At 39.9% G+C, this 16,378-nt stretch overlaps 1 protein-coding gene across 2 annotated transcripts; it reads right to left on the reverse strand.

The window, feature by feature from the left end:
* Nucleotides 1-8,341: 8,341 nt before the first annotated feature.
* Nucleotides 8,342-15,813, reverse strand: LOC306847775 (YTH domain-containing family protein 1-like). Of its 2 annotated transcripts, none has more exons than XM_079381922.1 (6): nt 15,419-15,813; nt 14,745-14,769; nt 14,013-14,092; nt 11,289-12,914; nt 10,575-10,619; nt 8,342-9,962 (listed from the first exon to the last, which is right to left on the reverse strand). In XM_079381922.1, the coding sequence occupies exons 1-6, from the start codon at nt 15,443-15,445 to the stop codon at nt 9,936-9,938; spliced, it is 1,830 nt and encodes a 609-aa protein (XP_079238048.1). In that variant the 5' UTR covers nt 15,446-15,813; the 3' UTR covers nt 8,342-9,935. The 2 variants fall into 2 exon arrangements, with proteins under 2 accessions (XP_079238048.1, XP_079238047.1); XM_079381921.1 differs by having other exon boundaries at nt 11,280-12,914.
* Between the last annotated feature and the right edge of the window lie 565 nt (nt 15,814-16,378).

A 16,378-nucleotide genomic window follows, 5' to 3' on the forward strand; every position in this document is an offset into this window, starting at 1 on the left:
CTGCTGTGTTAATCTACGCACGAAAGAGAGTGGAGACATTTTCAAAAATCTCCCTCAAAAAGTCGGAAGGAAACTGGACTGCACACAAACACTGTTTTTGAATGACAGTAGGCCTATGGTAATGTAAATGATAAAAAAATAATGTAACAGGATTTATTTTAGGAAAACAGTTGGCCCCCAATGTGTAAACAGATTTTATGTCAGTCAAAAATGATATAGCCTAATAAACAATTTTCAATATTCCTCCCATACCCGAGAAATGCCCCAAACAAGTCTGATTAATTAGTCATCATTTACTAATGCAAATGAGCATGATTAAAATTAGACTTGCAGCAGTGGAGAAATCCTGGAGGGGGTTGATGGAAGGCAATCCAGTATTTTGTGATAAGGAGAAACACATCTGCTCAATAAGTGAGAGTTGATGCCCTAATTTGTTTATTCTAATCATTCAAATGCAAACATGATTCTATTAGCCATAAATATGAAAAATAATGACAGACTCAGGGAAATTATATTAAATATTTGAAAAACAAAAAAACATTTTGTATTATTTGCAGTGCTGGATGAGCCCGGTCTCATGAAAATGCATATAAATAGTACGCCAAATACAAACAGAAAATCAGAAATTGACATTGGTGTATAAGATATGCATGTGTTTGATGTGCATATAATACGCAATTTGTTGGCGTGCATGTGAAACGCCGTTTTCGTGTACATATGATAAGCATCTACCCCACACGCAAATCCTACCCATTGCGTATCATATGCACGCCAAAGTCAATTTCTGAGTATAAATAGTATGCCAAATCGAAACATAAACTCGTGCTATCGATACGTACTTTCACGAGATCGGGTTGGCTGGATAAACAAATGAGACTTTTCAGGTTCATACCAAAAAACATTGTTCATAATATGTTTTCTGTGTGAATTTATCAAATAAATCTACTCTTAAAGGGATAGTTCACCCAAAAATTTAAATTCTGTCATCATTACTCACCCTCAAGGGGTTTGGAACCTTTGTTCATCTTCTGAACACAAATTAAGATATTTTTTATGAAATCCGAGAGCTTTCTGACCCTGCACAGACAGCAACGAAACTGACACATTCAAGGCCCAAACATAGTAAGGACATCAGTCATGTGACATCAATTGTTCAACCTTAATTTTATGAAGCTACAATAATACTTTTTTGTGTGAAAAAAAAACAAAAATAAGGACATTATTCAACAATTTCTTCTCTTCCTTGTCAGTCTTCAATGCGTGTTCATGACAGTATCACGATGCATTCGTCATCAAATTAAGCTTGGACTTTTCTAGGCCTTGAATGCGGTAGTTCTGTTGCTCAGCACATGGCCTTTTGCCATATAGTGTAGCTTGAGGCGCGTTTGACTTGCGCAGAATGATCAGTTTAGACATCAAAGTACCGCGAGAGCTATTCGAAAGCATAAGGATCCGTCTGCTCTCTTATCTCTCTCGCGGTACTTTGATGTCATACACTGATCATTCTACGCAGCGCCGCTTCAAGTCGAACACGCCCAAAGACTTCACTTCAGTAAATGACACATGACCAGAAATATATCACATGACCTCATAGTTAAGGACTCCCATTCTATCTGTCAAACATAATAAAACAATAGGAGAGGAGGGATTGAGGACACAACAAAGGAGATGCAGAGATCACCCAGTAACTGATGTAATAATGTATGGAAATTAAAGCACACCCTCTCATCGCTATATTGCTTATGACTTGAAGGTGCCTGCCAATTTCTATTCATTCTGTTTCTATGTTGAATTAGATAGCCTAAACTGAATCAGATTAGACTGATTAAATAAAGATCAATATTGTAATGTAATGATAATGGCTGTAATGACCACAAATATTTCTATATTAAAATTAAATTATATTTAATTATCCCTGCATTTCAAGGTCCTGGAGTGGCCTAGCCAGTCTCCAGACCTGAACCCAATAGAAAATCTATGGAGGGAGCTGAAACTCTGTATTGCCCAGCGACCGCCCCAAAACCAGAAAGATCTGGAGAAGACTATGGAGGAGTGGGACAAAATCCCTGCTGCAATGTGTGCAAACCTGGTCAAGAACTACAGGAAACGTCTGACCTCTGTAATTGTAAACAAAGGTTTTTGTACCAAATATTAAGTTCTATTTTTCTATTGTATCAAATACTTATTTCATGCAATAAAATGGAAATTAATTAGTCAAAAATCATACAATGTGATTTTCTGGATTTAAAATATATATATATATATATATTCTGTCTCTCACAGTTGAGGTGTACCTAGGATGAAAATTACAGATCTCTCCATTCTTTGGGGAAAGTGGGAAAACTTGAAAAATCGGCAGTGTATCAAATACTTATTTGCCCCACTGTGTATACTAAATATACCCAGAATATCAGAATCACAAATAAATCACAAAATACAGAAAATATTTTTTTTCAGTTTCTGTCAGATTTGGAACACATCTTTCCTCTCATGGATCTCAGCTACCCACTGCTATGAACTACCAGGTAGATACCAGGTAAGACAGTCACACTTTATCACTTATCAGCAGATTCACCCACTGGATGGTTGGCTGTGGGGAGATGGGGGTCCTTGAGGTAGGAAGTGGGGTGAAAGTAAAACCCGTTGCTGGGCGACTGAATCATAGTTGCTATGGTGAACTTGAGTTAAGCAGCTGGTCCAATCAGCTGAGACATGTAGGGCAGAGTGGATCTCATACTGAAGAGAGTGGTGTAGAAACACGTGGGAGGAAGAGAGAAGGAGGGTGAAAGAAAGAGAGAGGGAGAGTGGAAGTAAAAGAGGGTGCAGAAAAATAAGACTGTAAGAGAGGAAAAGAGGAAAGTTGTAGAAAATTATCAAACAGGGTGAAATAAGGAACATTTCAAGCAATACGGAAGATGGAAGGTGGAAAAAAATATATGTAAGCTACTAAATGTATTTTATACACATACATTTTTGGCTAATTTTTATTTATTTTTTCCCTCTTTCATTTAACATAGGCTATATAATGTTATTAAAATATATTGTATTTGCTCTGTTCTCATGACTATTTGATTATTTTTCATAATGTTATACATTTATGCAATTTATTAATTATGATAGGTGACCAAAACAGTTGTTTGATATTTTTGTATGTTGCATTTAGCATATTTTTTTTCTGTTTGTGAATTTTGTTTCATAATTGCTTTAGCGTGTATAGGCTATATTATATAACTGCATTTCATTGGCTCTGCACAGCGACAAAGTTTAATCTAATCTAATCTAGCTATAGCCTAGGCTAGCTATATATATATATATATATAGTATTATTATTATTATTATATTTTTTTTGGGGGGGGGGGGGGGGGGGGGGGTCAAAATTGACTCGTTGCTTTGCAGTACAGTAACAATCTTTTTTTAAACGAGCAAGTTTAAACATCTTTTAATAATCCCTTACAGAATAAGGGGCTTCTTTGATCTCGACAGCAGGGTTAGATAGCCCATACATGACAGTAGAAGCAGGTGCAGGCAGGTACTTAAACTCAAAGAGCTTCCTCAGCTCTTATTCATCTACATTATCTTGACTCCTCGTCAATGACAAAGCAGCTAAATTGTGCCCCTGCATCACCAAAGCCTCCCTCCTGCACTAACTCGCATTAGTGGTGTCGTTTTGTGAGAGGCCCCTGTCGCGCTGTGGGGTGGACAGGCCGCTGAAGAGCAGGGATGCACGGGATGAATGGTCCGGCAGGTATTGTAATGCAAAGACAAAACTCCTCCCTTGTGCAATGGAGAAGGAAGTAGGCCCAAAATATCGCTTCAGGGGAAGAATAAATAACCGTTTTCCCAGTTGAGTATCTATTCTGGGATTTTACACATTTACAGTCGAACTAAGGGGGATTAAGAATTAGGTGAATTCAAGATGGTGGATGGATTATAGACTAGGCTACTGCAGCAAACTGTCAGGTCGATGAAATCGCATGTGGGTTATGGGCTTCTAGGCTTCCTAAATATTCAAATCCCTTCACTTCCTATCCTCCCACTGGCTCTCATTTGTAGAAATTAGATGGGCCTATTTGTTTACGATTCACAAATGTTTAGGATGGGTCTAATTCATAGAAATTTGTGCAACCAAAGAATCTGGGGTAGTGCTTATTAAATGTAGCCTATTTGTACTGCAACTAGGGTACGTAGCCTAGCCTATTATACATTTTCGAATTAAGGTTTGAACTCTCAATGAATATGCAGGGTATGTATACTTAAAAAAAGCGATTTAAAACGTTTAACTATGAAAGTACGAAAGATTACAAGGTGAAATGTCGCAAAACGCACACAAATCTCTTTCAGCAACAGCGACACTAGCATAGGCTATTTTGCTACAAAAAGTATCGAACCTAAAATCCATTTGAGTTACTTATCACTATTTTATAGATTAACTCATCTTGTTTTTTTTTTTTATTTAAAATCGGCATGAAACGGAAGTTGCGACTGTCTTTTTCTCTCTACTGTGACGTATATCCGAGTGAAAGAGAGGCGGGACTTGATTTCATCCTTCGGGAATTGATTGGATCGTTGGAAGTTGGGGCGTTACTAACAAAATGGAGGTATATTTGAAATGCCAGTTTGCAGTTAGTGGTGGGGGATTTCTCGCCACTGGATTCACCGCCAACATCTAAGCATGAATAAATGAGTTATTTATTAGTTATATAGAGAGATTACCTGAATGACTGAGCGCGTCCCCCATCAGGTTAAGTCATATTCATGAAACAAATTAGTTTGCGATGTCCTAAGAGTAATGTTGTGGTAATATCCTAATATATTTTCAGTGTTTAAGGGTAACGTACTCCCTCATGAGTCATGACTGGTGTCAGTGCTATAAAGTGAAGCATCAGCTTCAGCTCTTCTCCTGTCGTTTATCCCAGCTTTTATCCTCACATCACTAGCTCCGCCCTTCCGCCATTACTCGTGACCGGAAGAGAAGAGGGGGAGGCTAACATTTTTGATTAAAGATTACCAGGGCACATTAAAAAAAATAATAATAATGAAGTGCACGGATAAATTATTTATAATAAACACTACAGTATTCCATAAAAAAATAAGAATATTAAATTTTGATTTCATGCTGACTTTAAGATAATTAGCGGTTAGTTGATGGCTAGGCGCTCCACAAAACTGCTGCCAGAGATCTTCCCCGAAAATTAATGTCACTGAATTATTCAATTCAAATCATTGAATAATTCGTGCATGGACTATGACTACTTAGTTCGTAGCTGACGTATTTCATATTTATGTTTAGCTATATATTAAGACTAAATGTAGCCTACTACATCCTTCCAGAGTCCGCATGCAGTGCAGGTTTGAGACGGTGGGGATTGAATAGCATTGTCGATTGGTCCCTCTTTATAGTCTGGAAATAAATTATCCAGAAGTATGTGAAGCAAGTGATAAACCATGAACTGACCGTGGCAGACATTGTTTAGAGTGCTCGGGGACATTTCTAATAGCAACTGTGGTTATGGACAATTTTGGGTAGCTACTACATCAACTCGACTGAACGTAAAGAGCGTTGGCTCTCAGTCCTCTGAATGTCAGCCTCACTGGTTTTCAAGGGCACCGTACTGATGGGGATTTGGTGAACGGGAGGGGAGGGGGCCTTCGGTGCGGCTCATGACGTCACCGTGTCCCGATGTAATCCTCTCGCGCTTTAGTCCTATCAGCAGTGGAGGGCGAGCGCGCGGGGACGCGAGGAAGCACTAATCTCTCCAGAAGGGATCAGTGCAACCAAGACGCAAACGAGGCCATTTAACACTGCAGCAGAAGACGATTACGATTAAAAACGGAATACAATCGGTGTGTTTCGGCGGTAAACGACAGGCGTGACCTCTTTGCTCGTTGCGGGATGCAGGAGGGATACGGAGGCAGCTCAAAAGATGCTCGACGGAGAAAAGGGAGCATCGTGTTTACGGGGGACTTTAGTGGTGTTTCAGTCATTTGGCTTGTTTTGGCGGGGATATTATTTTGAATAAGGTTGGTCGACAGCTTTGTGTAAAATAGTTGATTGTGTATTTTGAGATTTTAAAAGTGTTTTGTTTACACTTGATGTAGTCTAAGGGATGCACTACTGCAGAGGTCAGCAAAATGAGTGATAATCATAACAATGCGCGCCCTTCGGACGGATGCTACCTTCTTCGTCGCTTTCATTCTGTCGCCTGCAGTCAATTCCTTGGTCTATACGACAGCGATTTATTCATGATATGCTATATTTGGGCATTGACATTTTTTTGAATTCCTAACCCTACTGCCACACAAATCCCAGAGACCCAAAAGAAGGAGGACAATAGCCATGGCTGCTTGAATTGGGGCTGCAGAGCACTTGCTCTTAAAGGGAGTGAATATAGGCCACTGGTTGGCCTGCTCTGCGCAATATGTGCGTTGGTATTTGACTGTGTTTCACGCGAAATTGACATAGAAAACAATGTAGAAACACTATCGTGATTGTAATTTTGACGTTTTGTCGTCGGCGTGTTGTCAAAACGCATTACGACATCCCCTCTTTGCGGTAGCCTACTCTTTGAAGAGCAGCCTGCTCTGGCGCGCGCGTCATGGAGGGTGGTGACACGGGCCCGCCACTCTGCGTGTTCACGGCGGACCTTGATTTAATATCCATACAATTAAGGCACGCGGTGAATGCCAAGAGAGGGGCCTTAAAACGGCGAACCTGTATCGTTTAGGAAAATGAACAGCACAGATGCGCAGATCAGAAGTGAAGGCTAATAAAGCCAAAGAGCTGAACAGGAACTGAGGCCGCTTGGTTTGCAGGCGCATGATAGGAATATTAATTTCGGGAGCTGACAGGAATGTGAAATTCCTCTTCTAATTCAAAAGCTAATATTATTTTATTTTGAATATCACTAAGTCTATTTTTACTAGTATATGAAGTCATTGTCATATAGCATAGTAACAATAATAAAGTAGATTTAAGACTATTTAATAGATTCATATATCCCACGATTTAATCATGCCATGCAGTTTAAACAACAAAGAATATGATAGGGATTTGCTAATATAGACACTGCACTGCTTGAAGGAATCTTGAGCAAATATTTAAAATGCCAGATATACATGAATGGTTTTTGTGTACAAAAGAAATCTGGTTCCCATTGCAAAACTGAAAACGCAGAAAAACCAAAGACAGAAGGTCAATAGTATATCCTGAAAAGAATGGCTAATCAAACGTTATCTGCATTATCATGTTCTGTGATCACTGTTTGGTCTTGTATTGGCTATTGTCTTTGATTTAATTTGTATTGAGTGTATACTTGTATAAATACTGCATTCAACTGAAATATATGAATATGTTTAGAAAAAAATGGCGGGTCAGGAGGACATTATTGTATAGCATAGAATATGACTTACTGTTTTCAAATATCAAAACTGTTCAATCCTTTAATCCGCATAGCATCCTCTGCCAAGATCTGTCACTTTGTTTACCTGTCAATAAACCCTTATTTCATGCAAATCTGTTGCTTGTCTAGAAATCTTGCTTCAAGTTTTTATTTCTGGCCAGAACTCTACTTTCTGTTATCTAGATGAGTAGAACAAGAGGGCAGCCAATCAATACAGATGGTCCTGTACTCAGTTATCTAGATATTTAACTCTCATACAAGAGCGATAGCGTTATATTTTGAGCTGTTTTAGTAATAAATACAACACCTATTTTAATATTTGTATATGACTTTTAGGAAATCATAATGCTATTTTTTATGTGCCACACATGACCTCTGCGTTTGACCACAGTGTGCTGATGTAGCTCTCATTGGCTGTTTATTTGAACTAATGTTCCATCTCAGCAGTCTGAGCAAGTGGCAGGTGTGCGCATAATAAAGCATCTTTACCATCTTTACACTATTCAACCTTTACAGTATAGGCTTATAGCAGAATGCTTGTAGATAAACACTGCTCATTCTCTTCAACTCAACAATGAATGGTTAAGGTGGAGTGCATAAAATATTCTCTGCACTAGTATCTGCATATCTAAAAATGACCAATAACACAACTTCAGAAATTTGTTTACAAATGAACTATTTAACCCTGTCAAAACTTAGCCAAAAAGAACATTTATGAAGCATTGGTGAGGATACTGAGATGAGGGAATTACAGTATTTCCACATTTGTATTTCTAAGCTTATTTGACAGATTTCAGAAGTGACAGTGACATAAATATGTATCCTGTGGTTTTTGGAGACTCAAATTTGCATCTTGATGCAAAAACAATTAGTATAGTAACAACACAGACAGTTTTCCCAACAAAGCAAGGCAGTAAAAAGAACACCTTCAAACACCAATTACACCATATAGTATTATTTTAATAATGAGCATGATCAAATCTAAGAACGTGATAGTGACCTTCCAATACAATGCATATTCATTTCAGGGGTGACTTAAATGTTTGTCTTGTAACTCCTTTTTTAATATTTTTAGTATTTCATATATTTTCATGAATTTTTTGTTATATGACTATAGAAATCTGAAACCCTCACATGGTTCAATTCCGCTCTCCCACACACAAACACACAAAACAGCAAGCAGGTCCTAAAAAAATCACGCACAGAAACCATATACTCTTTTTTTTTTGTTGTTTGTTTGTTTTTCTTACTTTTAACAGTAAATCAGTAACATTAATTTTCAGGTTACACATTTGAGGTGTTCTTCGTAATTGTTATAATTATATGATCCTACGTTAAAGCTTAGCAATATACTGAGGACATGGGGAGGGAAAAAAGCGATAAAATTAAATCTGTTAAGAAAAGAAAGAACAAAACAAAAAGAGGTGATGCATCTAAAGTGATTTCAAATTAAAAGCAGTGAATTGCTACATCTCTCAGATTGGCTTAAAGAAACAGCGACCTCTGCTGGGCGGGGTTGGAACAGGAAGTAGTTACATTTCTGCTCTTTAAACATTAAGCGTGTATGGGAACAGAGTCTGAGCACTGGGCTCTGAACCTCAACAAAAACAGTTTGACTTTTTTTTTTGTTTTTTGTAGTCCAGCCAGTGACAATGTTGACTTCCCTTGGTTAAGGATGCATGGGATGTCGTCTCCCTGATAACGCGGTTTCATTTGAGGTATAGAACAGCCATTATTAAACGGTTTCCGTAGCTTTAAAATGTTAAGGCTCCAAGCAGGAAAAACAGAAAAGAAAAAACAAAACCTGTGACAAAAGTGGCTCGTCACTGAACAAAAAAAAAAGAAAAGAAAAAAGTCAAGTGTTACATAATTCAAAAATATAGTTTTTATAACATCATCTCATGTCAAGACACATCACTGTCCCTTCTATGCAGTTGCACGATTCTCAACAAATCTGTGTCTACAGAACGTAAAACTGGCCCGTTACAGTTACTGATGCTGGAGATGCCCCCCCTCCTCCTCCCCCAACCAGAGCAGAGTCTGAACACAACCCCCTCCCTCAACTCTGCCATATCACATGACTGACAAACACTCCGCCACCTTCCCTGATACACACACATACATACATCACAGAAGTCACTACCCACTCGTTTAACCAACTCTGAAGGGCATGATGAGGAGCAGTGGGGCTGAAGAAACAAAAACACAGGATGAAATAAAAGACTTGTGCAGATATAGGTTGGTCAAAGGGGGGAGGGAGGTGTACGAAAACAATACCAAATGATAGAAAAGCAGCAAAACAAAAAAAAGAAATCAAAATGATGACGTGACGTTGAGAGGTGCTGATCGATTTCAGCCCCCACAGGTGAAGCCGGAGGCGCAGAGGCTCGAGTCTGACGCTGGCCGAAGTCACCAGAATTAAATAGAAAAACAATGATTGTTTATTTTTTAAATTTCATCTTGTGTCCTCTTTAAATTTTATTTTCAAATGGTCAGTCCTAAAACAACTGCTCATCATATATAGGGGGCAGCCTTCTATTGTTTATTTCGGTTCTGGCGGTCCTGCAAGAGAGAAACAGAGAGAGAGAAATGGAGGGAAGTTTACTTTGATGTACAGAGAAATCAAAAACTAAACCATTGTATTCCAACAATAAAAAGGCATAATTTTGTACTACTTTTAAAATCTTTAAAAACAGTTACACTCATAAGGAGTGACTGATTTATTTTGTCAGTTGTTTCATGTCACATCAGCTTCTAAAGCAATTTCCATGCCAAGAACAGGGAAGTACATGATCTTTCATAGTTTAAAGTGGGGTGTTTAGAATAAAATTTATATTTTAGGTGCATTGTCAAATAAAATTCTAAAATATTTTCTCTAGACATTTCACTAAACACAGTCCTCAGGGAATTTTCTAAGTAAAACTGTTGTAGGTGATTAAACAGTACAGTTTAACAGAATATGTTTTAAAGTCAAATGAGTGTTACAGGAGCAGCAAGACAACAGCTACATTAAAAAAAGCGGAATTCATAACCAATTAAATATTTTAGAGTTGAGCATAAATACAAAACATTCCAAACTTAATCTGGAAATAACAATTTTCAAAATTCTCTGACATTTCCAAATCTTCTAACACCATGTTAGCCCTGAAAAACAATAAAAAAAGAAAAGCTTACTTGATCCAGTCGGGATCGGTTCTGGAGAGGAGCAGGCTCTAGGTTCTGTCAGTAGAGATAAAAGAAAGAGATTAAAATCAATAATCCTTGGACTCAAATCAAAAACGTCAGCACTGTCTTAATTTTGTTGAATAAAAATGCCAATAACAAAATTCAACATAAAACTGCCAAATTTATCCATAACCATAAAACCACATTTAAAATGAGCAAAGTAGAGCCAGTTTAAGACATGTATTTTTGCTTACTGTCACCAGAAATCTGATACAATACAATTTTATTAGCATCTTAATACTTGGAGCATCACAGTACCAAAAACCACCAATGGATGAAATATTAAAGACAGAATAATGAAATAACTGAAGCATCCACAGCAATAGCAAAGAGCATGAAGCATTCCAAAACAACCAGGTAGACATGCACTGATCTATGGCACTTAAAAACAGCTGTAACATTTACATAGGCAGTTTCAATGACATGAACAGTAGCCTGAACGCTTCACATGCCGTTCAAAGTTCTTTGGTTAAATCGCTGCTTATTGTCATTCACCTCGAAACAGAAAGATTTTCCTTCAGTGTATGCATCTCTAAACCTCAAGATAGCTAATAATCTCATATAAAAAACAAAAAAACAATATCCCAATCATTAGCTAAACAATGCAGCTATTGTTAAGCAAAAAAAAAAAAAAAAGGTTAGAAAAAGCACTACCTTTCTTACCACCTCTTCCTCCTCCTGCCGTTTCTCGTAGTGTGAGAAGTCATCGAAGATGGAGGTGGTGTGTTTGTAGGTGGCGATGATCTTCAGCACCTGCTTGGCCTTCTCCAGAGGCACCTCCTGCGTGTCACGGGAGTTGGTCACAGGCTTGTTGTCATTGTTCTCCAGGCGGATGTGCCTGAGCTGGCTGTTGGGCACGTCTTTAACAAACAGCCAGTCCACGTCGAATTTGCCCTTCCACTTGTCCTGCGCCCAAACGCCGGCGCTGGTGCCGTAGTCTACGGGCGAGCGCATCTCCGCCACGCCGCAGAAGTGTCCACTGCCGTTGACGCTGAATAGCAGATAGACAGGACCCTTGCCGTTGATGGCGCGAAAGGCCGAATCCAGCCGCTTGTTTCCGTGTTCCGTGCTGCACCAGATGGAGTACTTGATGGAGCGGTGGATGTCGTCCTCAGAGTAGCTCTTAATGATGAAAACCCGGCCATTTTTCAGGTTCCAATCAAAGTCCTTGGGATTGTAGCTGTGCGCTGCACGCAGCTTTTCAAGGACCGGGTGGGATTCCACAGCACCAGACCCCAGAGGTCCACCGCCACCACCGTTGCCGACCCCTCCGCCACTCGACGAGCCGCTGCTGTCCACGCTGCCACCCCCACCGTAACCAGGGTTGCGGTTACGCGGGGCAACCCACCGGGTTTGAGGGGGAGGAGCAGGGGTGTGGTTCTGGTAAGGCTGTGGAGGGGGTGGACCCTGCATCGCCATTTGCTGGGCAAGTGATTGGGCAGATGGGATAGGGGGCTGCGGCAGGGGCGGGAGACCGTGAGGGTGAGGCGGTAGGTGACCCTGGGAGTGGAGCGGAGGCTGCTGCTGGTGGTGGGGCGGTAGTGGCGAGGCCACTTTAGTCACAGGCCCCTTATTATCCCAGGTGCCAATGTCCATGTTGTGTTTGATGGGCGGCGGGGGCAGAGTGCCTCCAGCCATGGGCATCCCCGGCTTGCTCTTCACCTTCAGCTGCTGAGGCTTGGCCGGTTTGCTGGCGATGGCTGCCCAGGATGTGGGTTTGGGAGGCGGTAGCCCTAGTGGAGTCCCGCCGTTACCCGTGGCCACAGCTGCCGCCACCGGCCCTCCACCAATCACCGAGCCCACCGTCTTCACTCCGGAACCACCTCCGGTCACATCGCTGCCGATCTTCAACCCCACCATGTCCTGGTCTAAGCTGTTCATACCTGGGGCCTTATTCAGGGTGTCACTTGGGAAGCCCGTTTGCCCATCGGGTACCAGGGTGCCACCTAAAGAACTGGGCGGGTAACTGTAACTGCCCCCGTATGCAGAACTCTGAGTCTGCTGGCCCTGGGAGCCGCTCGTACCCCAGGCGGAAAACGCTGGGTTTTCAGGGAAAAAGTTAAAGCGGTGTGGATAGATGTTACTTCCCAGACCCCCTGGCTGTCCGAACACAGTGTCATGCATGAAGTGATGGTCTCCATTGCTGAGGGGGGCGTACGGAGTGAGGTACGGGATTGGCGGGTCTCCGCCGGTGGACCAGGGGGCCTCGCTGAGGGGGTACGGGAACCCAATTGAGGGGGCATAGTAGCTAGACAGGTATGGGTCGGTCATTGATTGGTAACTGTTATTCTGAAGGATAATCAGAAATAGAGTTGTTAGAATTAATGACAAAATGCAAACCAAATATATGACCCTGGACCACAAAACCAGTCTTAAGTAGCACAGGTGTATTTGTAGCAAAAGCCAACAATACATTGTATGGGTCAAAATAATAAATTTTTCTTTTATGCCAACAATCATTAGGATATTAAGTAAAGATCCTGTTCCATGAAGATATTTTGTACATTTCCTACCATAAATAAATCAAAACTTAACTTTTGATTAGTAATATGCATTGCTAAGAACTTAATTTGGACCAATTTAAAGGTGATTTTCTCAATATTTAGATTTTTCTCGAGATTGCAGATTTTCAAATAGTCGTATCTTTATTACGACTATTATATAGTCAAATATAGGCCAAATATTATATATAATATACTATTATATAGGCCAAATATTGTCCTATCCTATAAATCTCAATTTAAAAAAAAACTGACCCTTATGACTGGTTTTGTGGTCTAGGGTCACATATACTAATTCAAACAACACTGGTCAACTAATTCAGACCAGAATCTTTGCAAACACTCCATATTCAAAAGAAAATTTATTTTAAACTCCAGAACAATTTATAGACAATGACGTATTGTACAACCAGTTCCTTTTAGTAATGTACTGTTGTTGTGGTAATGTACTGGTAATAATAATAATAATAATTAAAAAAAAACTACAGTCAGATTTCCCAGAGTAAAACCTAGCTGGTTAATAGTTTTTTCCCCTGCCAACATTGCAACAGCAGAAAAGTTGTCAATTTTTTAACTGTACAGACAAATTTCCCACTGTAAACTAGTTATTACAATGCTTCTCTTCCTCAGTATAAAAAAGAAAAGAAAAAAAAAAGCAGAATAGTTCTTTCAGAGCCAGATATAGTAAAGTAATAATACTATGGTTAAAAATACTGTTTTTTAACATGCAGAAGCCTACAAGGACAATGCACTTAAAATCGTATTCAGTATTTTGTTTTCTTAAAAATATAAAAAACATGCATATACTGAGAAGCAACACTGTAAAAACATTAGATATGTTTTCAGAGAATACATGCTGATTTAAAAGTTTTTCTCTATTTCTCACCGGATTAGACTGGCCAGTGAGGTATGGTTCAAAGTCATTGTCGTGGACTGTTTCCTTCTGATGAAGAGAGCCATTTTGCACTGAAATAAAGAACGATGTTAAACATCAGGGTTACTTCTCAAATCACTACATCTGATAAACTCAAAGCACATGCTAAATCCAACAGCCTTCTCTGTCCCTTGGAAGACATCACTTGACCAATGCTACACCATTCATGTTTTAGATCTTCAACAAATGATAAACGACTACAGTAATGTGAAGTTCACCCCACTGATCTCAGTGAGTCATTCACCACACGTTCTGTCTGACCACCACGATACTACAGACAGAGTCATAGATGAAGAGGACCATCTAAAATTACCCAAGCCCAAAATTCAAACTACAGTAGTTAACGCTACAGAATTATGAAGCATAAACTATTTAATACGCTCAAACACCAAGCTCCCATTGCCAACTGGTGTGTCGGAGTGGTGTTAATCCAACAGGAGCAGTTCTGGCCTCCAAGGAAGTCTATGGCTCCATCAGGTGATTGATTAAGCTCTCAAACAACATTATTTAAATGATATGTGACCAACACAGCAACCAGGCCTTGACAGAATGAATGCCCGAATTTGACTTAACAGCCGAGAGCATTAATAATGGTAAAACTGGATTTAACATGAAGGAATGAGCCTATCCTGGACGTTTCATTTCTAAATCTGTATAGACATACATGTTATTCAGCAAACTCACCTTTAGCGTCTTGCCCTTTGGATGTCTTCCCATTCAGTCGGTGATTAGAGATGGATAAAAAAAAAACAAGATAAAACATTAACACCTTTGAATTGTAGTTTTAAACACGAGGTCTTCGTGTTTAACATATAAATACTACACAACGTGTCATGCTCTTAATCCACATCGACTCCATCAGAGCATCAGCAATCAATCAGCATCAGCTCCATCAGAGCATAAATCAATGCCCTATCAGGAGTCGCTCGCCATTCGTTATTAAAGAGAAACGGGGGCTTATGTTGATATTTAATTAGTCAATCAAGGAATTACAGGTCCACCCGGATAGCTAAAGATTTCGTCGACCACGCAGATCAGCCCAAGTCCAGAGAAAACTGGTTATAACTCTCGGATGGAGATGAGAGAGAATTGTGTATCAAATTAAGTTTTATCCTGATGCTACACTGGACCAAAACGCATTTTGTGATGTATCGAACGGAAATGTCTGTTTGGACCGAAGAAACGCGATGTAGTATTCAATAAAACGAGTGGGAAAAATGCTAGCTCGTTAGCCATCGCGCTTGTGTGAAGCAAGCAGAGGCAGAAGCCCGTAATGTCTCCGCAGAAGCAGCGGAGGCTACACGCGCATTCCCTGCTCCTCCTAAAGGCCTTAGCGACGCCGTGCCACTCCAACCTACCTGTGGGTCAATACTGGTGGTAGACATAATTCATCAAGAGGGCCTCTTTAGATTCAACAAGAGTCTTGCAAAGAAAAAGAAGCAGCAGCGAGGGTGCTCGGCGTAACCCGAAGCCCGTGGGTTCCTCTCGGCTCCGTGCAGGCTGAACTGCGCTTTTTTCAGCAACTTCCACGACTTGATTCCGGCGATCCGGTCCTCGCGAGCGCACTAAAAGTCCAGCCTGAGGATGTTTCCGAGAGTATCAGAGGCTCCGCGGTTTTGGGGTTTAATCCAATGCTGTCACACTCCGAGTGTAAATTTATTTCAAAGTGTATATATATTTTTTCCTCCTCCCAGCCCGCAGTTATTGTGCACCTCTGTTCACTTCCGCCCAATGGCCGCTCCATCCGGGATCTGCGCGGAGGGACTGACGCCACATGGACCGGGTGGCCATGCGGAGGTGATCAACCTGAGAAAATTGGAAAAAAGTTCTTACTCAATAAATGTCTTCTTTCTCTTAGTAAATAAACTATTTCATATGTGTTCTACCTTCTAATAATTGCCTAAAGACATTTAAAGCGCAGTATAATATGTTACTAAATGAGAAGTGCTGTAGGCTACGTTTTGGCATTGTTATATTACCTATAATTACATATTAATCGTATAAACTTCTATAATAAATTATTTAAAAATAAAATATAAAGATTATGCTTTTATGTAGAAATGAAAGCTAACTGATTCCTCCACTTGATCTTTGAAATCTCATTCATTCATTCATTCATTCACCACAGCTCTTGCCTCCTAGTAGGCTATGCCATGTTTGTCAGAGGACGTCACATTAGTTTATTAGCCTATATTGAATGGATTTGTGTTTTAATTCAGACAAAAATAATTGACAATCACAAACCATCCTTTATAGATGATAAAATATTAAAAACATTATACTTTTTTTATTGAATACTATAATGGAGTTTCATTTGG

Source organism: Barbus barbus, assembly GCF_936440315.1.
Source record: "Barbus barbus genome assembly, chromosome: 28".
NCBI classification, from domain to species: Eukaryota; Metazoa; Chordata; class Actinopteri; order Cypriniformes; family Cyprinidae; genus Barbus; species Barbus barbus.

Bases quoted from the DNA above. Each gene is read 5' to 3' on its own strand.
- LOC306847775 (XM_079381921.1), bottom strand. From the start codon at position 15,445: ATGTCTACCACCAGTATTGACCCACAG. The intron at 12,915-14,012 runs GTGAGAAATAGA...ATTATCCTTCAG, and splicing joins TCACTGGCCAGTCTAATCCG to AATAACAGTTACCAATCAAT. The intron at 10,620-11,279 runs GTAGTGCTTTTT...CTCTACTGACAG, and splicing joins AGGAAGAGGTGGTAAGAAAG to AACCTAGAGCCTGCTCCTCT.